Source organism: Leptodactylus fuscus, chromosome 2 (assembly GCF_031893055.1).
Source record: "Leptodactylus fuscus isolate aLepFus1 chromosome 2, aLepFus1.hap2, whole genome shotgun sequence".
NCBI classification, from domain to species: Eukaryota; Metazoa; Chordata; class Amphibia; order Anura; family Leptodactylidae; genus Leptodactylus; species Leptodactylus fuscus.
This window is the reverse complement of record NC_134266.1, coordinates 75244064-75270820: the sequence shown is the minus strand read 5'-3', so window position 1 is coordinate 75270820 and position 26757 is coordinate 75244064. Positions and strand designations below refer to the sequence as shown.

At 43.5% G+C, this 26757-nt stretch overlaps 1 protein-coding gene across 1 annotated transcript; it reads right to left on the bottom strand.

Annotated features, from left to right (window-relative positions):
• Positions 1-6814: 6814 nt before the first annotated feature.
• SLC19A2 (solute carrier family 19 member 2) lies at positions 6815-20920 on the bottom strand. Its single transcript, XM_075264023.1, has 6 exons — positions 20681-20920; positions 17194-17775; positions 14309-14540; positions 12667-12859; positions 9694-9835; positions 6815-8178 (listed from the first exon to the last, which is right to left on the bottom strand). The coding sequence occupies exons 1-6, from the start codon at positions 20852-20854 to the stop codon at positions 8035-8037; spliced, it is 1467 nt and encodes a 488-aa protein (XP_075120124.1). The 5' UTR covers positions 20855-20920; the 3' UTR covers positions 6815-8034.
• Between the last annotated feature and the right edge of the window lie 5837 nt (positions 20921-26757).

Genomic DNA, 26757 nt, shown 5'->3' with positions numbered 1-26757 from the left:
CTCGTCGCATCGCCGCTGCTGAGCAGGACTACGGAAGCAGTACAGGAGGAGGAGGAGGGGCCGTCTCAGCAGAAGCATGGAGGGATAAGTATATACTATGGGTTGGGCTGAGTAGGTAGGAAAGGGTGGGATAGTTAGAGAGACGGGGGGAGTGAGGAAGGAGGGGGAGAAAGGTTTAGTGAGGAAGTTAGAGAGCAAGAAGCAGCATCATATAAACAAAAGCAGAGATACCAGCAGCACCCAGAGACACCCAGAAATCACCCAAAATACTGATATAGGTGTATGGATGCATTTATTAACCCATTAGTAGCACTAACAGACATTTTATAATAAAACTTTTTTTGCCCGGAAAACCCTTTTAACCACTTCAGTATCGGGCCAATTTGTGGTCCAGGACACAGAGTCGGAAATGCAGTACTCTGTTTCTATTTTTTTTAAAAACGGTTTCGTGGCGGAGAGCATAAAATGCTCACCGGCGCACACGGCCGGACCCGGTCTGACAGCTTTCCGTCTTCTGCATGCAGAAGATGGAAAGCTCAGAACGGACTCCGGGCGCTAGTGTGAACCTAGCGGAAGTAAAATGTCTTCCATCCTGATCAGTAATGTGGTATTAATGAAAAATGGAAGCATGTAGTTCACTAAGTATCAGATCATAAAAAGTTGCAGAGCAGGGTCACAGTGGCTGAGACATGTAGTGTTATGACAGTGACTCTGGAGCAAATATCAGAAACTGCAGAAGTGGCTGACAACAGAGAGCAATAGAACTAGCTGAAACTCATACAGTATTGAGAGATAGATCCTAGGCACCCAAATAACTTCACCAGCAGCAGCCCCGAAGTCAAATGGACTTATGCTGAATTTAGGGCCCAAGTTATCACCACACATACTGGTATGAGAAATAAACGCTCCACATTCTGAACTCAAAGCAGTACTTATGATAAACTTACAAGGAAGGCAAAACCAGCAGGATAAGTCAGGCGAGTGAATGTGTCCAAACCAAAAATCAGCCCGAGAGAAAGCAGATTTCCAGTAACAAGCCAAAGGTCAATATAGAGCAATCCAGCACAATCAGAATATGGAAATCACACTAGTCCAACCAAATAGCAGGTACCTGGATGAGCAGGAACAGGGTTGGCCACTTTATGAAAAATTTTCAGAGACAAATATTATGGTTTGTATACTAAAAAGTGATACAGTTTTCCAATATACTTTCTGTATCAATTCCTCACGGTTTTCTAGATCTCGGCTTACTGTCATTCATTCTATTACTTCCAGGGGATAAAAATCAGTCCATGGTCATGTGATTTACGGTCCATGGTCATGTGATGTACACACAGGTGCACAGCTCGTTACCAGGCAGTTGTCTGATTACTGTGCTGTGACTATAACGAGCGGAACCTGTGTGCTCATCACATGACCATGGACTGTAAATCACATGACCATGACCTGATTTTTTTTATCCACTAGAAGTAACAGAATGAATGACAGCAAGCAGAGATCTAGAAAACTGTGAGCAATTGATAAAGTATAGCAGAAAATTATATAACTTTAGTATGCAAACAGTAAGAATTGTCTCGCAATATTGGTCTGAGAGTGGCCAACCACCCCTCAGCTGCTAATTGGATCAGCATAGGAGAGGCCAGAAGACTGCAGAAGCTGCACATGTTGGCACATTGAAGCAAGAGCAGCTAAAACAGGGGTAGGGAACGTACGGCTCTCCAGCTGTTGCAAAACTACAACTCCCAGCATGCATACTTACTCTTCTGTTCTTGGAACTCCCATGGAAGTGAATGGAGCATGCTGGGAGTTGTAGTTTCACAGCAGCTGGAGAGCCGAAGGTTCCCTATCCCTGAGCTAAAATGAGATTTCTGATACGTAGTGCATCAAATTCATCAAAACTCTGGTGGCTTACTAACTACAGAGTACCAAAACGTCTTGGGCATTAACATCAGCACAAAAGTGTGCATTAGGAGCTTCATGGTATGGGTTTCCATGGCCGAACGCAGCTGCATGCATCCTTATATCGCCGAGCATCTTATGGAGTGGTATAAAGCATGCTGCCACTGGACTCTGGAGCAGTGGAATTATATCACTGTGTAGTGACAATTCATACATCTCCGTCTGGTAGGCTGGTGGACGAGCTTTGGTTTCTCAAATGCCAGGAAAACGCTACATATCTGGCTAGACTGCGCCAACTGTAAACTTTGGAGGGATAAAGTTATGGGGGTGTTTTTCAGGGATTGGTCTAAGCCCCTTAGTTCCAATGAATAGAAATCTTCATGCCTTAGCATTCCAAGACATTTTGGACAATTGTCTGCTTCCAATTATTTAAGAACAGTTTAGAAAAAACCCCTTTAGGTTGCAGCTTGGCTGTGCCCAGAATAGATCAATATGTGATATGTGGGGGTCCAACACCTGAACCCTGCATTGATCAGCTGTTCAGCAGCCTCTGAGAAACCCCTTTAACTTCATGGCTCTTAGGGTGGAGGGTTAGAGCAGTGCCACCCTTGTACTGTATTTGGGTGTGCATCCTCCACCTTTGGGCAGCTGCTAAGGGTGAAGGTATACTGATTTATAGATTTATCGGTGGGTGTGGGATTCATCATATTTTAAAACAGGTGGCAGTCCTCCACTACTTTTGTCTGTGGGAAATGTCTGGCATTGAAGCTCTACCATATTCAAGTGAATACCAGACAGAAGTTGTGCTGTTTCTAGGAAAAAAAAAAAGTAAATTCTTTTTTTGATGCTGACAATTTTGGCCTTGAAGTCCTGTCAAATATCTAGTCTACTGCAATATACTTGGCAGCTATCAAAGTCAAAGTGTGTCAAAAGGCTAATAAAGTAGTAAAAAAAATTTTTTTTTTACAAAAATATAAAAAAATAATAGTTATAAATTACTGTGAAACATATAAACATTAGGTATAAATGTTTAAAACCTAGATGCGTCTTATAGTCCAAACGATACGGTACATACAAAACATAATACAAAACATTCCTATATAAGTCACAATGACAGATGAAGTGAGTACCAGCACCTATATCATAACACAAGCCAATGGCAACATACCCACGTGCAGGGGGCAGGAAAATGCCCCATGTGTATCACCACAGACTTTATCCCACTGTAATACCTACTGAATTAGCTAGGATCCACCATTATACACCTGTTTTCCTTTATAAATAATGTTAAATTTGGCTACATGTGAAAGTGCCTACCCCCCCCCCCCCTTCCTCCTACATGCAGTCACCATATGCTTTTATTTTGTTTCCTTTCAAGTCTTTGTTGGCATGATGTGATTAAATTGAGTCCTTAATCAAATTTGAGCTAAATTAAAGAGATTGTTCAGGAATTAGATAAACCACCGAGGCGGTCAGGAGCGATGTGACATTCACAAAGAAAATTTTTTTTTTATTATGCTCAGCTGTCCTCTGCTTCCACTCATTTGTTTTCACACTGTGCCCTTATGGACAGAAGTCATACACTCTGTGTGACCGCTTAGACCAGTCAGTGGCCTCAGTGGTCACATGGGGTGCAGCGCTTTCAGCAGGGGACAGGAAAGTAGTTTGTTTTGTTTTTTTTGTTAAACCTCCCCCAGCCTCCTCTGTGGTTTGTCCAATTACTGAACAATGCCTTTAAGGGAAGACACGCCTATAATGGCAGTTATCCTTTAAAAGGAGTAAGTTTCTTTTTAAAACTCTTTTCTTATATGAACTGCAGAAATTGTGATAGTCCAACACAGAACCATAAGATACCCTAGATTCATCACCCACTCCCCGCTACTCCTGTTCCAGCAGCAGGCTCCACTTACTGATCCCTCTTGGCACGCAGGAAGCAAGCACCAAGCCAGTTTCATGTGGTAGAAGTGACCAATGATTGGCTAAGTAGTTGTTTCCTATGCGACAAGAGGGATCAGGAAATAGATTATTGTTGGTCTGACGACACCTTTAATATTACTGATCGGTGCATGTTCTATATCTTACATTTATGCATGCTGACTCATTCTAAATGTTTTTATAAAGGTGGCTTAAAGATTCAGGGTGTGGGTCTTGACATTCATTGTGAGAAATATGTGCAGTAGGGTGTTGCATGAGTCATACCCCAGATTCTTCTCTGTCATGGACTCATAATGGATAGTGAACCTATCTCTGACTGCTTGGGTCCACACCTTTGCTACTACCAAGCAAACTCCCCCACTAGTGTCAATAGGCTCCTTGGTTATATATGTCTACTGGTCATATATGCCTAATATGCATGGCTATACTTCAAACCTAGAGGCCATTGTTAGGTACCTAGCAACCCCATTATCACTTTGCAAAAGCCTCCCTTGCTCTAACCACTTAGCATTGACTGCAGAATTTAAAGGGGTATTCCAATGACGCTTGTTCACTAACCTGCAGGCTGTTGTGCTCTCTTCACTTCCTGCTTCTCTCGGTACATAGGTGGGCGGGGTTTCACTTGCACAGGATTGGTTGTAAATGAATTACCACAGTGTGAAGCTGATGTAGCAGAGCTGGATTTGAGTCAGTTTGCATTACATACAAAGGTAACGGACTCCCTATCTCAGCTCTTATCAGGCAGAAGCAGGCAGCTACATCACTTGACAAATGGAGTATAAACAATGGAGTGAATAAATTAAGATAGCGGCCAAACAAAGCAGTTTTGATACAGCAATGCATTTAAGAAAAGTCTTAAATCCACATAAACTAGTAGCATAGATAGGATCCTTGTGATGGGACAATAACTTTAAGGGATAATGGCTAGGATTGGAGTCATGACCGATTCTGGGCATCAGATCAGAGTGTTCGCTGCGTAGATGACATGGGCAGAGTCCCTACAATAGTTAACTACCTGAATGATGCAACATAGCATTGCAGCCCAAGACGTAAGCTGTTAAGGCACTGTACACATCTATATTAATTCTGAAAAATAAATTTATATCACCTGGAGCTTAAAACACAAAAGTCTGAAGGCAACTGAAGTCCCATATTTGCATTTAAAGGGGCTCTATCATTGGGAAAAGTCAATGTTAACTAAGCACATACTTGCATAGCCTTTAGAAAGGCTATTCCACACATACCTTTTATATGCCACTCGCCTCAGTAGTTTTTGAATGAGGCAGCTTTTTACTTATATGCTAATTAGCTTCCATTGAGCACCGGAAGTCTCATCGCGCATCCTCTTTGCTATTCTCTGCTGTGTGTGTGCACGAGCAGGGAGATAAGTCATTAGCAGCAACCTGTGCTGTACACACACATAGGAGAGAATAGCAGAAGGTGATCAGACACTTCCGGTGTACGGTGGAAGCTAATTAGAATATGAATATAAAATGGGCTCATTCAAAAACTACTGAGGCGATTGGCATACAAAATGTATGTGTGGAATAACCTTTCTAAAGGCTATGCAAGTATGTGTTTAGTGAAAAATGACTTTCCCCAATGATAGAGCCTTTTAATTCTGTATGGTGGATGAACAGACCCTTAGGCGCTCCTTCCCACCCTCAAAGGGATTAACATGTATTTTTGGCTCATTCATGTTAAATGGCAATAAAAGCATATGTTTAAAAAAAACAAAAAAACAAAACAAAAAACACCATATTGAAAGAGATGACATGGCTGGCTGTTTATCAGGACCAGAGAATATATGGAACAAATGAAAGGGCAGCATAGACAGCATGTGTGGATTAGAACTATCTGTTCCCAAAAATAAATTCTATACAGTGTTTACTGACAAGTTGTTTCAGGCTAGAACAACAAGGCTATAGGAATCATTTCCAGACATCCACCGTAATAGCACAGTGGATGCCAGGTCTTTAAAGATGGCGGCTCCTCTACTGGGCCGCCACTGTGTTGCATAGTGGAGTTCACTCTAATTGTGGGCACTGTATTATGTAATTCCTCCATTGACGTGTCCCAAAGCCCACCAGCCCTGAACGTTTAACTATGCAGGGTGGCTCCTGAGACGTGAGATCAGGGGAGCAGTCTTAGGGCCCCTTCACACGGAGTTTACACTCCACTCAGACACGTATACACGAGCGCTTCAAAACACATCCCATTCACTTCAAAGGGAGCGCGTGTAAAGCTGACTCCTATTGAAGTGAATGGGATGTGTTTTGAAAAGCTCGTGTAAACTCCATGTGAAGGGGCCCTTATCTCTATAACAGGAAGGAGCCCAATGAAGGCTCACAGGCCTATCATAGAAATATACATATGACCAGCCTCAATAGCTATGTAACGAATCTCCCATAGACTGGGATACAATTGTGTTGTAGTATATGAGACATGCCATCAAAAAAGATTGCATGTTCAAGACCCCTTGGGAACTAATAAAATGGTTAAAAAAAAATTCAATAAATAGGTTCAAATCACCCCTTTTCCCTAGATTTGATATAAAAATAAATAAATTATACAACCCTGTGTCCAAAGGAGCCAAACCGCCATTTTGCCTTCAATACAAATTTGTCAAAACAGACATTCCCTAAAGTGATATAAATATGTACATCTGGCCCTGCAAAAAACAACCCCCCCCCCCCCCCAAAAAAAAAAGCCTTATGCATCCCCATACACTGAAATATAATGGTACACATAATGGTGTATTACCACACTGCTTATCTGAATAAATGCTCAGCAATGCCCAAGTGATATTTCTGTTTGTAGCAGTATAAGCATCACATTTCCATGCCAGATACAGACCGTGTAAATCCAACAAACCAGCTTAGTTTGAAATATAAATAAATAGAATGGAATTTTATTTAATTGCAATATCTGCAACAAAATAAGGCTAAAAAAGGAACAAAATAGAAAATAATGCAGTATGTACAACTACACAGTATATTAAAATAAATACATTTTATAAAACATTTCTAGATTACAAACAAAGGCATTGATTGAATGATACATAGCAGCCAACCACAGTACAGCTTTAGTTGTTTCTTACAATGGTCACGGAGGGCTAGAAGTAGATGGTGCCAAGATGGTTCTGATTTACTTTATTAGGTGTTAAATAGAAACCTCAGCGTAGCTGTTGATATCATCTGTTAATACTTTCTATTAGACTGTGCGGAAATATTGTACATTTAAGGCCCTATTAGACAAGGTGATTTAACAGGCAATAATTTGGAATGAAGAATCCCAGTAGTTGTAAAAAAAAAAAAAAAAAAAAAAAATAATTATATATATATATATATATATATATATATATCTTTAAGCTGCAATAAGACATCTTTTGACTTCTGCATCTAAATACTGTATGGCCTTTTAAGAAGCAATCACATGACAACTTTTATTAGCTGCTTGGAGCAGGTCTGGATTCTCTAACCATTGGTGATCAGCTGTAATTACTAGGAAAAGAGATATCTGGTCGTATAGTTGTACTACTGTATCCAAGCTATATAGCTGTATTATATGAAAGCCATTAAAATTACTGAAATGCATAGATGTGCAAGGTCCACTCTTATATAGTGCCTATACCCAATAGTCATTCTGATGGGACAACCCCTTTAATAAGGCAATGTGAATAGTCAGCAATATAACACTTTGTTGTACATCAGTTTTACACATCCCAAAACATTTACAAGTATAAATAAATCTACAGAAATATATTCTATGAATATCACCTAAGTAAAGTATGTCTGTATAAAGGAGTTCTTAGTATTCAGTCTAGCCAAAAATAGTAGCCTTGAACTTCTGCAGTATCCAGGTGAGTAAAAAGGCCGAGCACACATCTATCAGCCAACAGCATGAGAGGCAAAGAACCAGCTCCGCCTAATACATTTGTGCAATTTGGTGTTTTATCAGTTGTAAGTATTCCTCAAATTCTGACAGTCAGACAAGAGTTAATTACGTCTGCTTTCACTGCGTTTATATATGGACCTCCACAGTGAAAGCCATAGGAAACCAGTGAGCTTTAATACTCTCCAGTATTTTGTGCATACAACACTCAATGATGGACACCGAGGTTACAATTTGTGAATATAGTTGGACACTTGTCAGCATGAGGTGCTGTATACTTGAGGTAACAGATATACTTCATTGTTATCACACAAATGAAGCTTCTTTCAAGTCCCTGAAGGATCCAGTTTTTCCTGCTTTGGTTGTTGGCAGTTTTTTTATAACATGGTAAAATCCACTCACAAAAAATATTATTGCAATGACCGCAAAGTAGCCAGCGTAAATTTTAAACTGTGCAGAGGAGAAAAAAAAAAAACCCAGTTAAGAATTGCATTTAGGACAAAGAAAAATGGACAAGTATAACAGGATATAGTTAAATGTAACATCAGTCTGATTGTAGACTGGGTAGCCTCCTATAACAGCAGTCTGACTGTGTAACCTGGATTGTCCCATATAACAGTGGTCTGTACCATCTGATAAAACAGCAGGCTGGCTGCATAGTCTAGACCTCCACCTAAGGGTATGTTCACACAGAGGTTTTTGCAGGCTGATTTTGACACGGAATCCACCTGAGAAACCACCTTCCATCCATTTCAATGGGAGTCACTCGCAGTTTTTTTTCAGCTAGCCGGAAAAAAAAAAAAAAAAAAAAAAAGCAACATGCCCTATCTTCTGATTAGGCTCATTCGTCTGGGCTTATCCAGAAGTGGGATGCTGCGATGGACAGCCACGCGAAAAAACCAATGGCAGAAAAGTCTTCTGCAGTGTGAAACCGCCACCTGGATAGGCAATCTGGATCATCTTCTATATCAGCAGTCTGGCTGTGTATTCTGGAGCGCCCCCCTATGTCAGCAGTCAGGCTGTGTATTGTGGAGCGCCCCCCTAGGTCAGCAGTCTGGCTGTGTATTCTGGAGCGCCCCCCCTAGGTCAGCAGTCTGGCTGTGTATTGTGGAGCACCCCCCCATGTCAGCAGTCAGGCTGTGTATTCTGGAGCGCCCCCCCTAGGTCAGCAGTCTGGCTGTGTATTCTGGAGCACCCCCCTATGTCAGCAGTCAGGCTGTGTATTCTGGAGCGCCCCCCTATGCCAGCAGTCAGGCTATGTATTCTGGAGCACCCCCCTATGTCAGCGGTCTGGCTGTGTATTCTGGAGCACCCCCCTATGTCAGCGGTCTGGCTGTGTATTGTGGAGCGCCCCCCTATGTCAGCAGTCCGGCTGTGTAGCTGGGACCAGCCACTCATAAGTACAGGAATGGGATCCTGGCAAACAACCAGACAGCTGTTATAGAGGGAGGTCCAGGCCAAACCCTTTCCACCTATTGTGCATACCCTGAACATTGCTCTAGATCAGGGGTCCTCAAACTTTTTAAACAGTGGGCCGGAGGCAGAGCAGGTCGCACAGACATCGGGAGCGGTGCCCTCCAATAGGTAAAGTGAAGTGCGCTCCATGGCCTGGCCTGAGCTCCCCAGGAGCTTCATTATAAATGCACGCCTGCCGGCGTTGTCGGCGGGGCCAGACAGAAGTGCTTGGCGGGCCGCATGTGGCCCGCGGGCCGCAGTTTGAGGACCCCTGCTCTAGATAATCTGGTCAAGAAGTTCACAATTACTAAGGATCCAAAGCGCTGTAGATGGGTACTAAATATGACTTTCCCCTAGCAACCATCTCTTTCATAATGTAATGACAAGGCTGAAGAGAAGCATTGATTCATTAAGGGATTTATGAAAACATGTAGATAACCATGGAAACTAAAAACCCACATACACATGGCTTAGATTTACAATCCCTTAACAACAAAACGATGGACTTACTTGTGTAAATAAATCCAAGCCAAGGCCGCTGGAATCCACAACTATCACAGTCATCAGAGTTTGCAATAGTAAGGCTATGAATGTGTTAACTCCAAAAACAAGGGCATAGCACTCCACGCTTAGGTTAGCAGCAATCTGAAAACTTTACAGAGAGAGAGAGATAGTGAGTCGTCAGTAGAAATTCTCATAGACATGAATGAAACACCAGTAACAAAGTGGCACCAATTCCAAGCACCTTATTTATGAAGGCCACTCAGACATTTGTTTGGGTTAGTAAGCATGTATACAAGTTTCTGCCCCAAGGAGGAACACTGTGTGCCAAATAGCGTACATCATTTGCCCAAACACATCGACAATGAGTAGAGACGACACATGCTAAGTTGCAATTCCAACGGAAGATCTATAGTTGTACCAGTGAAGATAACACATCTATGGAATCAACATTCGCTTAAATGCATTAGGATAAAAATGTAATAGGTCAGATATATATATATATATACACACACACCTCATAAAAGGTGTATATATACACCTCATAAAATACTAGAACAGAGAATGGGGGTATTTTATCCCCTGTTCTGAATGTAGTGATGGACACAGGCTGCTTGCTTTTGGTCCATACACTTGAAAGAGTGCACCAGAAATGGCTGAAGTACAGCACTCCACTATCTCCAGAATACCCATGGAAATGAGTGGAGCAGGGTCGCACGTTCTCCATCCACCTCTACATTCAGAACATTATAAAACACCCTTATTTTGGGGATCAGAGTGGGCCTCAGCACAGAAAACTTCTCCAAATCAAAATTTAATTCATTTTTGTTGCATAATCCCTTTAAGAGTGGCCAGGTATTTTGAATATTAGAAGCTATGTATACCACAGGAGCTATTTCTTATTTATTAGTTATTTACATGCAATTTGGGAGAAAAACATATTTGCAATTAGGGTTGTGTGACAAATTAAAATCTCAACTTTTTTTTTTCCAACCCTAAGGGCAATTCTTGATGTTAGATTTGGAATTTTAAGTTTTTAGGCCAAGCCCCACGTGGCATAAACATCATGGTTTGGCCGTAGAAAAAACAAAAAACACAACAGAGTTTTACAGTTTACAGTCCTTGCAAAGTGGATGGGATTCTAGCAAATACCATCTACATATTGCGAGAAAATATGCGCAGCGGACACACCGCGGTTTTGAAAATGTTAATTATACCTTCCGAAATGCTGATAGTTTCCCTATAGGTATAACTGATGAGAAAGTCTGCAGAGGAAACCTGTATGAACTTTCTGTAAAAAGCGCTGTGGGAAAAAACGTGATGTGTTGCGGCTTTTTTTTTTAACTGTAGCCCGCTACGTTGTGCTTTAGGCTAAAGAAACAAATAAGTTCAGTGAGCTGGTGCAGTGAGAAGGAGGGATATCTGATGTAGGCTTCCTTGTCCTACCACCCAACTATTGATACTACTGAAGAATCCTATTGAGACTGTCTTCTGGATTGGTCTCCAGTCCTTCTGATCTGAGAAGTATGACCAAATCAAATTGTAGCTTGGATTTAGTCATACGTCAGCTTATGAGAAGGTCAGACAGTGGCTGGGTAATGAGACAGCCGGCAGTCTGATACATACGCTTCTGAACAGCTTTCCCCATCTGACTGTGGAGTATATAACAGCAGTTGCAGAAGTCAAAGCAAAATCATGAATAAAACCTAATACAAAAAAAGGAGTTTACCTTGAAATACATTTAATTCAATAAGAAATGGCTTCATATGTATCTACAGCCTTTAATTTTGTGCGATGATCAGTGCAAGGCCCCACCAAACCTAACAGCAGGACTGAGCCAAAAGTCATGTCTAATCCTATGTCCTCACTCCTAAAGCTGGCTATACACATGAAAGAAAAACTTCTCCACTTTAAAGTACAATAAATATGTTACATACAGCCTATCTTCTATACAATTCATTTCTCCATATGTAACCTTGCTGTAGTGTTTTGCAGCATATTTAGTAATATTTTGTGCCAAGCATGCATTGAATGCTATCAAGATAAAACAGGGAACCCGTTGCCGAATGTTCTGTTTGGGAAAGGTTTGGCTGCTTTGTCCCTTAATCCTGTTCTTGGCGCAGAATATACTGCTGCTACAGCCATATTACACCCATCTGAATGCAACCTAACAAAATAGGAGCTCAGCAATGCCTGGAAAATTCATTTTGTGCTCATGGTGCATGCAGAATTTCTATTTTACCAATGATCACAGTATTTGGCACTGTCCTAGACAGACATAAAGCCAACCTATACTCCAGAAATCTGAGGTCTAGGGTAGTCTGAAATGTCAGATAATAGATCTGTATACTAGAACATGATTTTATATATAAGCAAAACTTTATTAATAATTATCATTCGCACAAAAGGAGAGCAGTTTCTTAATTAATTCTTATGAAAGCCTTGATGTGAGGAATTAATGGAGAAACTGGCTTCCTGGCCACACACAAGAGGCTGTGTTGGAGTCTGACTGTTGGTCACATGACAGAGCTGAGGACCAGATTAAAGTGGATAACTTACAAATACAGCCACTGGTTAAAAGATTTTCACTACAATGTACATCATGTACCTTTTTAACAGGCCAGAGAATAAACAATTTGTGGAAGCGCTACTTTAACTCAAATGGAGTCTATCAGCGCAAAAATTGATATCAAAGTAATGACAGTATCCTGTAGTGAGGCTTCTATACTTTCCAAAGATGCCTTTCCATTGCAGCTCCACATTCATGAAAATTAGTAAGGAGAAGACCCTCCCCTAAAGCCAGTTAATTTGCAGAAGAATAAAACTATGAATTTAATGAAAATGGAGCTGCAATGTAGAAAATAAAAGACAACTTTGGTAAGTCTGGAAGCCATCCTACAAGGTACTGTTATTAGTCTGATGTCTATGTTCCTACTGACAGACTCCTTTAACTAATAATAAATTTGAGAAGGGATTACTTACGTCGCTATCGTGATGAGAATCATGTAGATGCTTCTAAAGAGGACATACATCACATAGCAAACCCAAATGTTTCCAATGATGTCCATAATATATACAGTCACTGCAATGATTAGAGCAAAGACAGCCAGAAGGAGCTCGCCCCAAGTGGACCATGAAACTTTAACATAGCCAACAATAAAGACGGCAACCGCACCTACAGAAAACAGAGAAAAGATGCAAATGGCAATGAACTAAAGCCTGTGGTGGAAACAAGTAGGGTTGAAGTAGGAAATTTAATGCATCTGAATGATCTCCGGCTTCATATAATGCTATACGATTAGGGGTATTCCTATACTGGACTTGCTGAACCCCTAAGTTTAAGAAAAAGTCTATAAGCTACTGAAAGAAGCAGACTTTTCTTGTAGAAATCAGATTAGATTCTTAATAACCTATTTTTTTTCCATGTTTCAGCAAGTTCATCAAAGTGGATTGGGATTTCCATGGCCTGTGCCTGGCGAGGTCTCCACTGTAGATGAAGACAAAGCCCTGCCTCTGCTACAAGCTAAAATAGCTTAAAAATGGAGTGTTACATGGGACTGCTTTTTGCATCCATCTTTTCTAAGGCCACATTCAGACCTGACTGCTTGGCTGTGGATTTTTAGTGTGGTTTCTACACTGAAAATTCACAGTTCAATATATGCGAATGTGCTTTTCAAAACCAATCTATGTACAGAAGAAATCAGTTGTGCGAATTCAGTTGTGCAAATGCTGTAGATTTTACCCTTTACAATGCATAAGGTGAAATTCATGGTAAAATTCACTAGTAACACATGTGGATGGAAAAAGAAACGCTTTGTATCAATGCACACATATTACACCCCCTACTACCCTCGGGTTAAAGGGGTTGTCCCATCACAAGGATCCTATCTATACTGCTTGTTAATGTGGATGTAAGACTTTTCCTAAATACATTGCTTGAGCAAAGCTGCTTTGCTTGTCCACTATCTTACTTTATTCATTTCTTTGTTGACACATCCCTTGATTTATATGCTGAAAAGTCAAGTGATGTATCTGCCTGCTCTCAGGGGGGAGTGAGGAGGGGTTAAGTGCAGGGAGCCAGCCTGTGTATCTAGCTATTCCTGTGTCTACACCATGTGACCTAGGTCCTGCACTCAGATAGAGGAGAGGAGCTGCTTTCATTTCTGAACTCATCTTCTGTTCTCCCAGTTATCAGGCTAGCTAATTCAATTGTGTTCATTATGGCAGAAACAGTTAGTCTCTGTATGTAACACAGAATGTAGTTGCTGCTGCCTGTACTTCATAGTCCAATATTGTGCATATAGTGTTGTTTGAGGACCTTTGATGACATCACAGTCCCTTCAGCCGCCCCATAGGATCACGCTATGCGGTGGGCGGAGCTACATGCTAATTTGGGGATGGAGCTAAACGGCAGGTTGCATATGAAACCCCGCCTACCAAATGACGCAAGAAACCAGGAAGAAAGAAGATTTTACAGCAGTGAAGACTGGTGAGTATGCGACGTGGGAATACCCCTTTAAAGCATTACAAAGGGCTTCTGAATTATTACTATGAGATCCTACCAAGTCGTCTTCAGTAAATACATTTAGTCATACCATTGATGCTTGACCTATAAACAGCTTACCTAGGAGTGTAGACACAGCTTCAACGCTGCCATTGTAAATATCAGAATGGGACGATGGAGCCACTGTTTCCCATAATCCCTGAGAATAGTTCACCACTTGGAAGTACCCACACGTAGACAAGGCCCACCAGACTGACCAGCAGAGGAGCGTGCGGGAGGAGTAGCAGTGCAAGAAGTCCTTCCATAATATCTGAAGCACAGTCTGTAAAGTAACAGTCCTCTTCTCTGTGACCTACAAAATGACAACATATTGTCACAAACTGAACATTGAGAAAAAAAAAAAAATTATTCCTAATACCATCTGTACATGTAAGATTAACCCACTGATGATCTTATATGTATCAGGGTGTTTGGATCAGTCATGCTTGATTTTTCATTGCCAATACTATTATTAAACCTAAAATTAAAGGAATATTCTCACTTTAGATATTCCTGGCATACCTACAGTATGTCAGTGATGTAGGTCCTGCCTCTGGGATGCACACCTATTTTCAGTGGTCCCATAACCCTGTCCAAGTCTTTTAGTGGTTTTTGAGTCACTGTACAGAGCTGAGATATACATGACCACATCTTCATTAATTCTCTGCCTGGATGTGCAGGATAGGTTGATAAGTAGGTGAAACCCCATTCTGGAGATATGTCAGAAATGCCTAAAGGTAGAATTACCCTTTTAAGCAGCATCAGAGCACTGGGTTAAGCCAAAAAAAAAACCAAAAAAAAAAACAACAAACAAACCCTAAAAGCTAAGATAAGCTTTATTGAGTAAAATAATCAAATCTAATTTTGCATTGCTAATTTTCTACCACATGTGTATACAACTCCTATGAATCTCCACGGCTACAGACTACAAGCAACCTAAGGCCCGGTTCACATCTGTGTTGGGGTTTCCATTGGGAGAGTCCACTTGGGGACCCCCTGAATGGAAACCTATACTTATTAAAAAAGCAGTTACTGCTTAGGGCCCATTCACATCTGCGCCCAGGTCTCCGTTATGCAGGTTTCCGTTTCCTGCATAAAACGGAGGCAGGAGACGGAAACCTGCAGGACTCTTTCATACCCATTCATTTGCAGTACTCTGTGTCTGGATTAAAAAAAACGGTTTCGCGGCGGAGAGCATAGAACGCTCACCACCGGACCCGGTCTGTGGTTTCTGTCTTCTGGCATGCAGAAGACGGAAACCACAGAATGGAGACCTGAACGCAGGTGTGAACCTAGCGTTACAGGACTTCTCTCCGCATGTTTTGTGCGGAAACCATATGGACCCAGTTATAGTCTATAGAGTCCGGGGGTTTCCCAGGTAACCGCTTTTCTATGCGTATAGGTTTCCATTCCGTTTTCACACTTACAAATAAGCACTTACTGAGTACCCTGTTCCTCAATGAGAGCATTAGATGGGACTTGGGATCCTACCAAACACACACAGTGTTAAGGTAACTCATAATACACCATTGATTTGCATCTGACAGCAAATAACTTTTGGAAACAGAAAATTCCCTGGTAACAAATCGGATTACATACATTCCATAAAAGACTAAATCTATCAAGTTCACTGCATTTACATGACTAGGGATTAAAAAAAAATGTAATTCCACGGATTTCTCATGAACATTTGTGGCGTTATAGTTATTGTCAGAAATTACAGGTTACCCGCTTCTCAGAAACAGAACTTTTACATCATTGAAGTGAATGAGCATCACCAAATCTACAAGAATATGCTACGTGTTTTACATTCATTAGGAACGAGTGTCTGTGCTTGTGTGGCCACCTCACTTTTGGACACATTTGAGACTATTTTAGTTGCCATATGAAGCAACCTAGTGCCAATCTTTATTACTATACTACAGTAGTTTACAAAGGTTCTTCACTTCAATGTCTTAAAAAAGATGAGATTGGGAAGGGCATGATAATACGGTCTAGTAATCATAAGATACTGCTATTCAGCCCTATTCCCTCTATTAGGACCTTCACTGCCCAGTTGGCATCCTATGTAGAACTATTCATTTAAGGGTAAGTTCACACAGGGTTTTTTGATCAGGGTTTTGAGGCCATATCCGCCTCAAAACCCTGACCAAAAAGACGGCTCCCATTGACATCAATGGGAGCAGCTCAGGTCTTTTTTCCGGGAGCTGGGAAAAAGCAGCAAGATGCTCATTCTTCAGGCCAAGTCAACTTGCAATTCGACCTGAAGACACTCCCTCCTCCAGACTAGGCCCACTCATTGTACCAGCTTTCAGTCACGGTCACCCAGCTTTTGGACCGGAACTTGAGGCGGCCCCCGCCTCAGGTTCCGGTCCAAAATTCGTTGTGTGAAATTACCCTAATCACTTTTTGCTCTATGCCTTACACATTGACCAGTTTCTGAAATCAACGGAGGCAGGAAATCTTACATATACTCATCCACAACACCCACGAGGGTCTACCCTTGGTTAGATTTAAACCCAGGACCCCAGAGCTGAGAGGTGACAATGCTAACCACTGAGCCACCATACTACCCTTATGTACTGCATTAGGATGTACAAGTTGTATAAGTGTATTAACTCTGCCTAGTTGTAACTTCATACAGTGAACATTAAAGGCTTTAGGTTGCAAGTCTGTATGGGACCATATTACTTTTGTACATACCCCAACATTAGATGCTTACGATGCTGGACTCATGGGATACTACTAGAGATGAGCGAACACTGTTTGGATCAGCCAATCCGAACAGCACACTCCCATAGAAATGAATGGAAGCACCTGTGACGCTGACTTTGCCGGTGGCCGTCACAGGTGCTTCCATTCATTTCTATGGGAGCGTGCTGTTCGGATTGGCTGATCCAAACAGTGTTCGCTCATCTCTAGATACTACATCACCTTTACCTGACTATTCAGGTACTGATAGTTACCTGGACCTCAGCTTTGTGTTCTTCAGTGTTCAGGGGCACTTGAGATTCAGTCTCCTCAGACTCTGCAGCGCTCTCCAAATCACCATTGTGTTGTATTAGTTTCTTGCTTTTCTTGGCATTAATTATGTTTTGGTGGAAAAAAAGGCTTTTCATTGGCATTGGTAAAAACCAAGCCGCAGAAAACGCAATAGAGACACTGATCAAGGATATAACGTTCAGACTGAATAGGGACCAGTTGGCCACAGACATCAGGACCTGGCCAGTAACTGAGCCTACAGTGTAGCCAGTTAGCGTAGCAGTACGGCAGTAGCTGGTCACCTTCTGGTAGACGTCAGGTTCTACCATGCTGTAAATGTAAGAATAATAGGCAATTTCTGTTGCTGTGGAAATGCCATAAAAGAATTCAAGAAACTGGATGGCCAGAGTGCCCTGAGCGTAGAGGAGCATAAACCAGGTGATGATAAGACTGAGCCCCTGCAGGATGATCACCGGCTTGTATCGCAGATAGTCCGTAGCAATGAAGACTGGGAAGAGCAGGATCAAGTAGGAATATGTCCAAACTGGATAAATTTCATTAAAAACCTAGAATGGAAAGATTTCAGAGAAGCGCCTTGTTAATGGGGTTGTCTAGTACAGGCCTAACTACACCTACAACGTTTATGGAATAATGTACCGGAAACTATTAGATCAGGAATCACGAAATAGTATACTACTCCTGGTTACACAAACCTCTGCTACCACACAGCAGAAGAGGAAGTGACAACTTTATGTTAAAATCTTATTGAATAACACGAACCACTTCTTCTAAAAAGAGTGACAGCTGCAATAGATCTGCACATTATAGTGACAGCCACAATATGACTTGTGTAGTACACAAACTGTAGTGTCAGTCACAATGCCCAGTACTTTTTTTTTTTTTTAATATATGTAGATTGTGAGCCCCATATGGGGATCACCATGTACATTTTTTTTCCTATCAGTAAGTCTTTGTAGAATGGGAGGAAATCCATGCAAACACAGGGAGAACATACAAACTCCTTGCAGATGTTGTTCCTGGCGGGATTCGAACCCAGCACTCCAGCGCTGCAAGGCTGTAGTGCTAACCAATGAGCCCAATCACTAACATTTTAACACCCGGTCAATTTCAAAAATTTGCAGACAATCTAATGGGTATGGGGGAAGGGGGCTACTGAATGGGGTTAATCCTCATCTGAATTGCAGCATTTCATATCGCACATCTGGGGCAGAAATAAGCGGGTACAGCCTAAGATTTCAGCCTAGAGAGAAAAGACTCCCAGTGCACAGAATGAAGTAATAAATCAATTATCAGCCTCCTCATCCCCCCTCCTCTCTCCATAGAATTCTGTGAGAGCGAGATATGGCTAAGGCTGGATTCTATGTATACAGGCTGAATGAAGATATGAAGCAACAGAACAGTTTCAATAAGTGGAAAAGGAAACTGATTTCCTCAATAAAATATTTTACAAAGTTTCTTACATTCACATAGCCTATTCATTTATGAGGTTCGCTTTATGATGTAGGACACCTGTAGATCTCAGTGCTCAAGAATTACAAACCGCCCTATATTTTAGATAAAAGAGGAGGCGGATGAGCTGGGCATTTACTTATCATTAAATGTAATTATAGAGTTGAGATGTTCTGCAGAATGAGACTTTCTGTTACGGAGTCACAATATGACAATGACTCAACAATCCTGGATGATGAAAGTTATGAGTCTGCAGCAAAGGAAGCACCATAAACTGTAACAATCACACTATATAGCATTGCACAGCACTCGGCATCTGACAGGAGATGGTAAAGGGGACAATAAACATGCTATGGAAAGGTCACACGTAACATCACATCATGGCATGAATGAGCCAGGAATTATTCGAAGTCCTGCTTGTACATGGATATGTAGCCATGAGGAACATTCACTGTAACAGAATGGTTATTTTATATTGGAACATTTAAAGGGGAGCTCTACTGTAAGCAACCTTCTGACAAATCAAAGGTAGAACTATGTCCATGAGCTTGGGCCCCACCAGTATCTGGAACCTCTGCTGGTCAGTGCCAGGTTTGATGGAAGAAGCGACCCATACTAGCCAAGACTCTCCCTGTTCAAGAGGCTTCCAGACTAGAGGGGTCAGTCACTGAAGACTACTCTGAACAAATAGACTTTACATTCTGGCTGGCACAGCATACAGGTGGCACTCCTCTTATTGGCATACTGGGGAATTCCTCTCTGGTTGGCACTGTGTACAGGTGGCAAACCTCTCCGCCTAGCTCTGTGTACTGGAGCACTCCTGTTTGATACCCCACACAATGCTATGAAATGTGGGCTGCACTACATATAAGGGAACACTCCTTGCTGGCTGTTACAGGCTACTGTAATGAGGGCACATTGTAGGAAGGGGCATCCTGCTCTGCTGATCACTGCATACAGGGTGGGGGGTGGGTGGGGGGAATTCCTCTTTGTATAAGGACATTCTCTGGCACTGTGTAGTATGATTTAGCTAACCTGGTGATGTTCTCTATCAATGGCACGGTGTATGGGGCGCAGCTCTACATCTGCCATGCTGTGCTCCTCCATGACTGGCATGGCACTTGGGAACGCGCCCCTATGGCAGGCATGGTACGTGGGGACGCTCCTCTACGGCTGGCATGGCACTTGGGAACGCGCCCCTATGGCAGGCAAGGTACGTGGGGCCGCTCCTCTACGGCTGGCATGGTACAGGGGGACGCTCCTCTACGGCTGGTATGGTACAAGGGGACGCTCCTCTATGGCTGGTATGGTACAGGGGGACGCTCCTCTATGGCTGGCATGGTACAGGGAGACGCTCCTCTATGGCTGGCATGGCACAGGGGGACGCTCCTCTATGGCTGGCATGGTACAGGGGGACGCTCCTCTATGGCTGGCATGGCACAGGGGGACGCTCCTCTATGGCTGGCATGGCACAGGGGGACGCTCCTCTATGGCTGGCATGGCACAGGGGGACGCTCCTCTATGGCTGGCACGGCACAGGGGGACGCTCCTCTATGGCTGGCACGGCACAGGGGGACGCTCCTCTATGGCTGGCACGGCACAGGGGGACGCTCCTCTATGGCTGGCACGGTACAGGGGGACGCTCCTCTATGGCTGGCATGGTACAGGGGGACGCTCCTCTATGGCTGGCATGGTACAGGGGGACGCTCCTCTATGGCTGGCATGGCACAGGGGGACGCTCCTCTATGGCTGGCATGGTACATTGGGGCGCCCCGTTTTGGCTACCCCCATGCAGTCCTACCTGTGTGGTCGCTATGGTGTAGGGGGCAGTGGCGAGCTCTGGAGAGGGTCTCACATGATAAGAGAATGGTACTGCCCTGTATTGCTCAGAGTCTGGGGCAGCACATGTGGTACAAGGGAATTGTACAGAATAATGGCAGCTCCCTCTACATGACGGCGGATACGATGTCAGTCGCCCCTCCCCACATGTCGGCTACCCACCTGCCTCTCGGTGAGGTTCTTGTCCGGCCCCAGCAGGTATGGGGTGAGAAAAGGCTCAGAGGGTCTGAGGTTGGCAAAGAAGCCATTGGCGCAGAGTATACAGGTGGGCAGTAGCCAGCCTCCCCAGGGTGCTAGCCGCTCTGTCTTCCGAGTCGCAGCCTCCTTCAGCTCCATGCCGGGTGCAGGCGATGGTCCCGCCTTGGGCTCAGCAGCAGCCGGGAGCTATCAGACACAGAGCTGTGAGCGTCAGCACAAGGTCACTACTGCCCGTCCGCCTCCTCATGTTCCAGTATCAATAGTGTGACGCGTGGGGGTGGGGAGGGGGAGTGATCCCAGGGCGGGCAGCCATTCACCCGGGACAGTCACATGACCGCTGTCTCCTCTCATTAGAAGAACGTGACTAAAAGACACGCGGTGTAACGCACATGACCGGCATGACAGTGTAGACAGGGCTGTGGAGACTCATGGACGCAATGCTATTATACCTTACAGAGTCTATTCACACAATGCGGTTACATTCTGGTTGCTGCAATTAAGGCGATATTGTAGCAACATGTTGGATAAACTGCACTCCATAGGTAAACTAATGCCTCAAGCACATGACCAAGGGGGGCTGCACTCAGATGATATCAAATGTTATGCAGGTCCTTTCTGTCCACCATTCATTCCCATTATGATTTTGCTGAGCAGAACAGGAAGCACATAAACTGTCTAAGGGCTCGTTCACACGGGGGTGGTGGGGCGGGTTTTGACCATATTTTGACTCGGGGAGCCAAGCCAAAATATGGTCAAAACCCGCCTGCCACGATGTCGCTGTTGCGGCTTCCCCCGCCCCGGAGTCGGCTCAAATGAATGGGCCAACGCCGGAGGTTGTGGAAGCCACGGCTCAGTGAGCTGTGGAATCCGCCTGAAGAAAGTTAGTGGTCTCCATAGACCACCATTGTAAAGGGGCGGATTATGACGTGGATTCCGCTGTCAAAATCCGCCCATTTGGCCTCATGTGAACTAGCCCTAAGGCGGAAATCTTTTCTGCCGCGTGACGTCTCCACATGGCTAGCCGCAACAGGATGCCAATGCAGTGTATCCGCAACCCATTGCAACCCATACATTTTAGTAAATTTATATAGTATATTGCACACTGTATGATGCCCCATAGTGACCCCTGCACACAGTATGATGCCCCATAGTGGCCCTTGCACACAGTATGATGCCACATAGTGGCCCCTACACACAGTATGATGCCCCATAGTGGCCCTTGCACACAGTATGATGCCCCATAGTGGCCCTTGCACACAGTATGATGCCACATAGTGGCCCCTGCACACAGTATGATGCGCCATAGTGGCCCCTGCACACAGTATGATGCCCCATAGTGGCCCCTGCACAGAGTATGATGCCCCATAGTGGCCTTTGCACACAGTATGATGCCCCATAGTGGCCCCTGCACACAGTATGATGCCCCATAGTGGCCCCTGCACACAGTATGATGCCCCATAGTGGCCCTTGCACACAGTATGATGCCCCATAGTGGCCTTTGCACACAGTATGATGCCCCATAGTTTCCCTTGCACACAGTATGATTCCCCATAGTGGCCCCTGCACACAGTATGATGCCCCATAGTGGCCCTTGCACACAGTATGATGCCCCATAGTGGCCCCTGCCCACAGTATGATGCCCCATAGTGGCCCCTGCACACAGTATGATGCCCCATAGTGGCTCTTGCACACAGTATGATGCCCCATAGTGGCCCCTGCACACAGTATGATGTCCCATAGTGTCCCTTGCACACAGTATGATGCCCCATAGTGGCCCCTGCACACAGTATGATGCCCCATAGTGGCCCCTGCACACAGTATGATGCCCCATAGTGGCCCTTGCACACAGTATGATGCCCCATAGTGGCCCCTGCCCACAGTATGATGCCCCATAGTGGCCCTTGCACACAGTATGATGCCCCATAGTGGCTCTTGCACACAGTATGATGCCCCATAGTGTCCCTTGCACACAGTATGATGCCCCACAGTGGCCCTTGCACACAGTATGATGCCCCATAGTGGCCCCTGCCCACAGTATGATGCCCCATAGTGGCCCCATGCACACAGTATGATGCCCCATAGTGGCCCTTGCACACAGTATGATGCCCCATAGTGGCTCTTGCACACAGTATGATGCTCCATAGTGGCCCTTGCACACAGTATGATGCCCCATAGTGGCCCCTACACACAGTATGATGCCCCATAATTACTATGGACCACTATAGGGAACCATACTGTGTGCAGGGGCCACTATGGCATAGGATGATTCCCCATAGTGGCCCCTGCGCACAGTATTGTGCCCAATTGTGGACCACCCATGAACAATTATTATACTCTGGGATCTGAGAGTATTATAATTGAAGATCTAAGGGAGGATACAAACATAAAAAACAATGTTACTTACCTCTCCCTGGGCTCCAGCGCACTCCTCGGTGATGTTGTCCATCTTCAATGATGGACCAGCCGTCACCTGACTCAGGCCGGCGTCGCTACGCAGAATGACGCTGGCCTGGGCCACGTGACGTCTATGATGTCACTAAGTAGGCCCGAAGCCTGTGGAAGTGTAGGCGACGTAAGTAACAACGTTTTTTTAAGTATAATGATAATGTTTGTGAGGTTCGCAGGCCCGCCACCTTATTTGCCGAACCTAGCTCCTGCTCACAGCCTCTGCAGAAAAAGAAGCGCTGGCAGCCGTGAGCAGGAACTAGGATCGGTAAGTAAATAGGGTCCAATACCTGCTGGGGTTACTCCAGCAGGTAACAGACTATTTAAAAAAAAAAAAAAATGTCCCGGGCCCTGTGGCAGCTGCTACTGCTGCTGCCCCTGTAGTTACTCCCCTGTCATCACTGATATTAGCATATTTAGGACATGGTAGCCTCTGCTTTTTCCACGTATCCCAAATCAGAAGAAAATCCCTCCCTATGGTCACATTATGGAACAGGGACTTAACCGTGCCCACCTTGTGACAGGCTGTACTAGAGGTAGTTTTTATGTTGACCTATGCAACCATGTTTACTCAAGACCCCAATAGTTTGTCCACTGTATAGTGCAGGGTTGACCAAATCATAGTGCACCAGGGTTAACAGGCTCCCAGAGTCCAGGAGTACAGTACAGCATGCCCTGCTACAGTGGTAGCATATTTGTGGTTCAGTCGCAGTTTCTTCTGAACAGTTGGGTTCCTCCTTGAAGTGTGAGAGATGTGTTTATGACTAACGTATCAGAGAATTTCTTTCTTCTGTGAAACTAAATTGTTTTCTCTTCTGACACCCAGAAAATTTGTTGGACAGTTTTGTGCCACGTGACCATAACTTGTGCCCTTCTGCCCCATAAGTTGGACTGTTCTGGGAGCCTATACAGGTGACTGCAGGAATATGTCATATAACAGATATCTATTTGTTCTCTATTATTTCATTAATACTGCTTCTTACTATTTTTACAGACTCAGCATCGAGTCTCAAGATCTCTTCCCTTCTCCCGCACTGAACATTTTACTGTAATACCTTGCCAGAAATGTCAAGAAAATGCATGAAAGAATTCTGGTAGGTGTAGTGCCATGTCCATTATGTAAGTACAATACATCTACAGTGGTTAGACTATATACAATAATTGTAAAAAGCTTTTTTCATACATGTTCACCTGTCTTTCCCTGGTAGACATACAGTAGTCCAGTGCTAAAACCTGCCCAGGGTGAGGCCATACAGTGCGGAAATGTTGCATTTTTTGTTGCAAATATTGCTGCAGTTATTTGAGCGAAAGCCGAGACTTCACAAAGAATGGGAGATATAAAGGACAACTGTACTTCTTCTTCTGCTAAATCCATCTTTGGCTTTGCCTCAAAAAAATCCTCAGCAAAATCTTCAACATAGAATGCAGATTTTCTGCAACATATGGCCTCGGGACAACATGTGATTAGGACAGGGGCGCACCTCAGGCGGCAGCATCGGAGGGGTGGCATTTTGGCATTGTTGCAATTTTCTTTTTTTCTTTTTTTTTTTTTTAAAAAGGTGAGAATCCCCAGCAGGTAAAGCCCTATTTACCACCACTTTTCCTTCTGCTATAGGATGCAGAAGAGAGGAGCAGAAGCGGCTGTGAGCAGGAAGGGGGCCCACAAACCCCAGCAACTCAACTATTGTTATAATCCGGGGTCTTTTTAGACCCAGGGGTATAATAATCAGAGACTCAGGGGAAGTGAAAAAACATAAAAAACACTGTTACTCACCTGTACTGTACTGTACTTGTCAATGGCCTTGTACTGTTAGAGGGGGCATTCCTTGTCGCCCAGCGTTGATGCTGAGCTGTGAGGAACACCCCTCCCCAATACAAGCCTATAGACGAGTACAGTCAGGGGGGGAAATCCTCACAACCCAGCTAGACTGTTAGGAATGCCCTTCTGATGGTGGCCATAGATCAGTGCCAAAACTAATGGCACTGATATCTCCAACCCCGGGGCACAGAACAGGAAAGCTGACAATGCACTGAATTCTGCACACTGTCGGCTTTCTAGCAGTATATAAAATTGGATGTGCTGGAGGACATGAAAGGCAAACTTTTTTTGCACAATATGTAAATTGGTATGTTGTGCAAAAAAGTTTGCCTACCCCTGTCCTAGAGGGTGGGCCCCAGAATCATTTTATTTGGTTGGCCCAAGGAACCCCAGTCTGACATTGGGTATTCCCTAATGTCAGTGGCCTATTTCACCAGGATAATGCCCCCTGGCATAGTGCAAAAAATTCTTAGTACTTTTTACAAAACCAAAGCAAAATAAATAAATAATTTCATGTCAGCAGGCAGGTTGACATTGATGGGATTGGCTACTATTACATAAGTACAGCTGCATAATATAAATTAGGGAAAAAATATTTACTAATTACCAGTTCTCCCTATTTTTCCCAGCTACTATGTCTCCTTGACCAATATCCGTGCCGTGGAGAACTGGTTTAAGTCCTTACTCCTTGGCATACAGTATACAACACTACACATATACCCTGCCCTCTCGGTAGGGTCAATGCAATCTCATTCACTTATGTAATGGAATGTCACAGGTTGCATCTCCAGAAATCCAACACTTATCCTGTAAATAGGGGATAAATGTTGGTGGGAAAACCACTGTATAAAAACCCCCCAATAAAACCATCTCTAAATGACAATAGGGCAAACAAAATTGTAAAACAAGAAATAGCAAAGAATAAAGAAAGATAAAAGTAATAATACAACAAAAATGACACATTATTGCGCTAGGTTCAAACCTGCGTTCGGATTTCTGTTCTTAAAGTCCATTTGGGGACCCGAAAAACGGAAACACAATCTGCTTAAAAAGCAGTTACTCTCTGAAACCCCTGGATCCCATAGACTATGATGGGGTCCGATGGGTTTCTGCTGAAAAAAGTGGAGAGAAAATCCCTTCTTGATCTGCATTTTTTAAGCGGATTCGGGGATAGAATCCCTGAATGAAGTCCAGGAATGAACCTCGCCTTAGAAGAAGTACTTTTTTACTAAGGATATATTAGTTTCATATATTTGGCATGTATACAGAAATGCCAAATCTTTTTTTTTGATCTTTTGGCTACCACTAGTGGGTTCATCAGCATCTTCTGTTGACAATACAATGTCAATCTAAAATAAAAAAATTTAACTAAAATGAACTTCAGGAAATCTAATTACCAGTAAATTGCATATGCTGTGTTTGCCATGGTGTGTTTGGCATAGTCTTTTGGCTGCCCCTAGTAGGTTCATCAGCAGCAACCCTTTACAGTAAGATGTTGGTCTAAAAAAAAAAAAAAAAAAAAAAAGGGCCTCCTCCACCCCTTAATAGCCATCAGTCCGCACCTTTCCTGTCACTTATGACACCACTGTAATAGACCTGAGGAAATCCTACATATATATATAGTATTAAAAACATCATAGGCATGTGGTAATTCAACCTCCCCCACCCCTTAATAGTCATCCAATATGCATTAGTTGATTTTCTCAAACTCAAGACTGCATCACAAGGTGGTGCTATCATGAATCTGAGAATATCCACTTATCAGTCAACTACACAT

What these genes read in the sequence shown, in the direction of transcription:
- SLC19A2 (XM_075264023.1), bottom strand. Translation starts at nt 20,854, where the DNA reads ATGGAGCTGAAGGAGGCTGCGACTCGGAAGACAGAGCGGCTAGCACCC. An exon ending in AGAACCTCACCGAGAGGCAG is followed by an intron (nt 17,776 to 20,680) that starts GTGGGTAGCCGA and finishes TTTCCATTCTAG; the next exon opens with GTTTTTAATGAAATTTATCC. An exon ending in GCTTGGATTTATTTACACAA is followed by an intron (nt 8,179 to 9,693) that starts GTAAGTCCATCG and finishes TCCTCTGCACAG; the next exon opens with TTTAAAATTTACGCTGGCTA.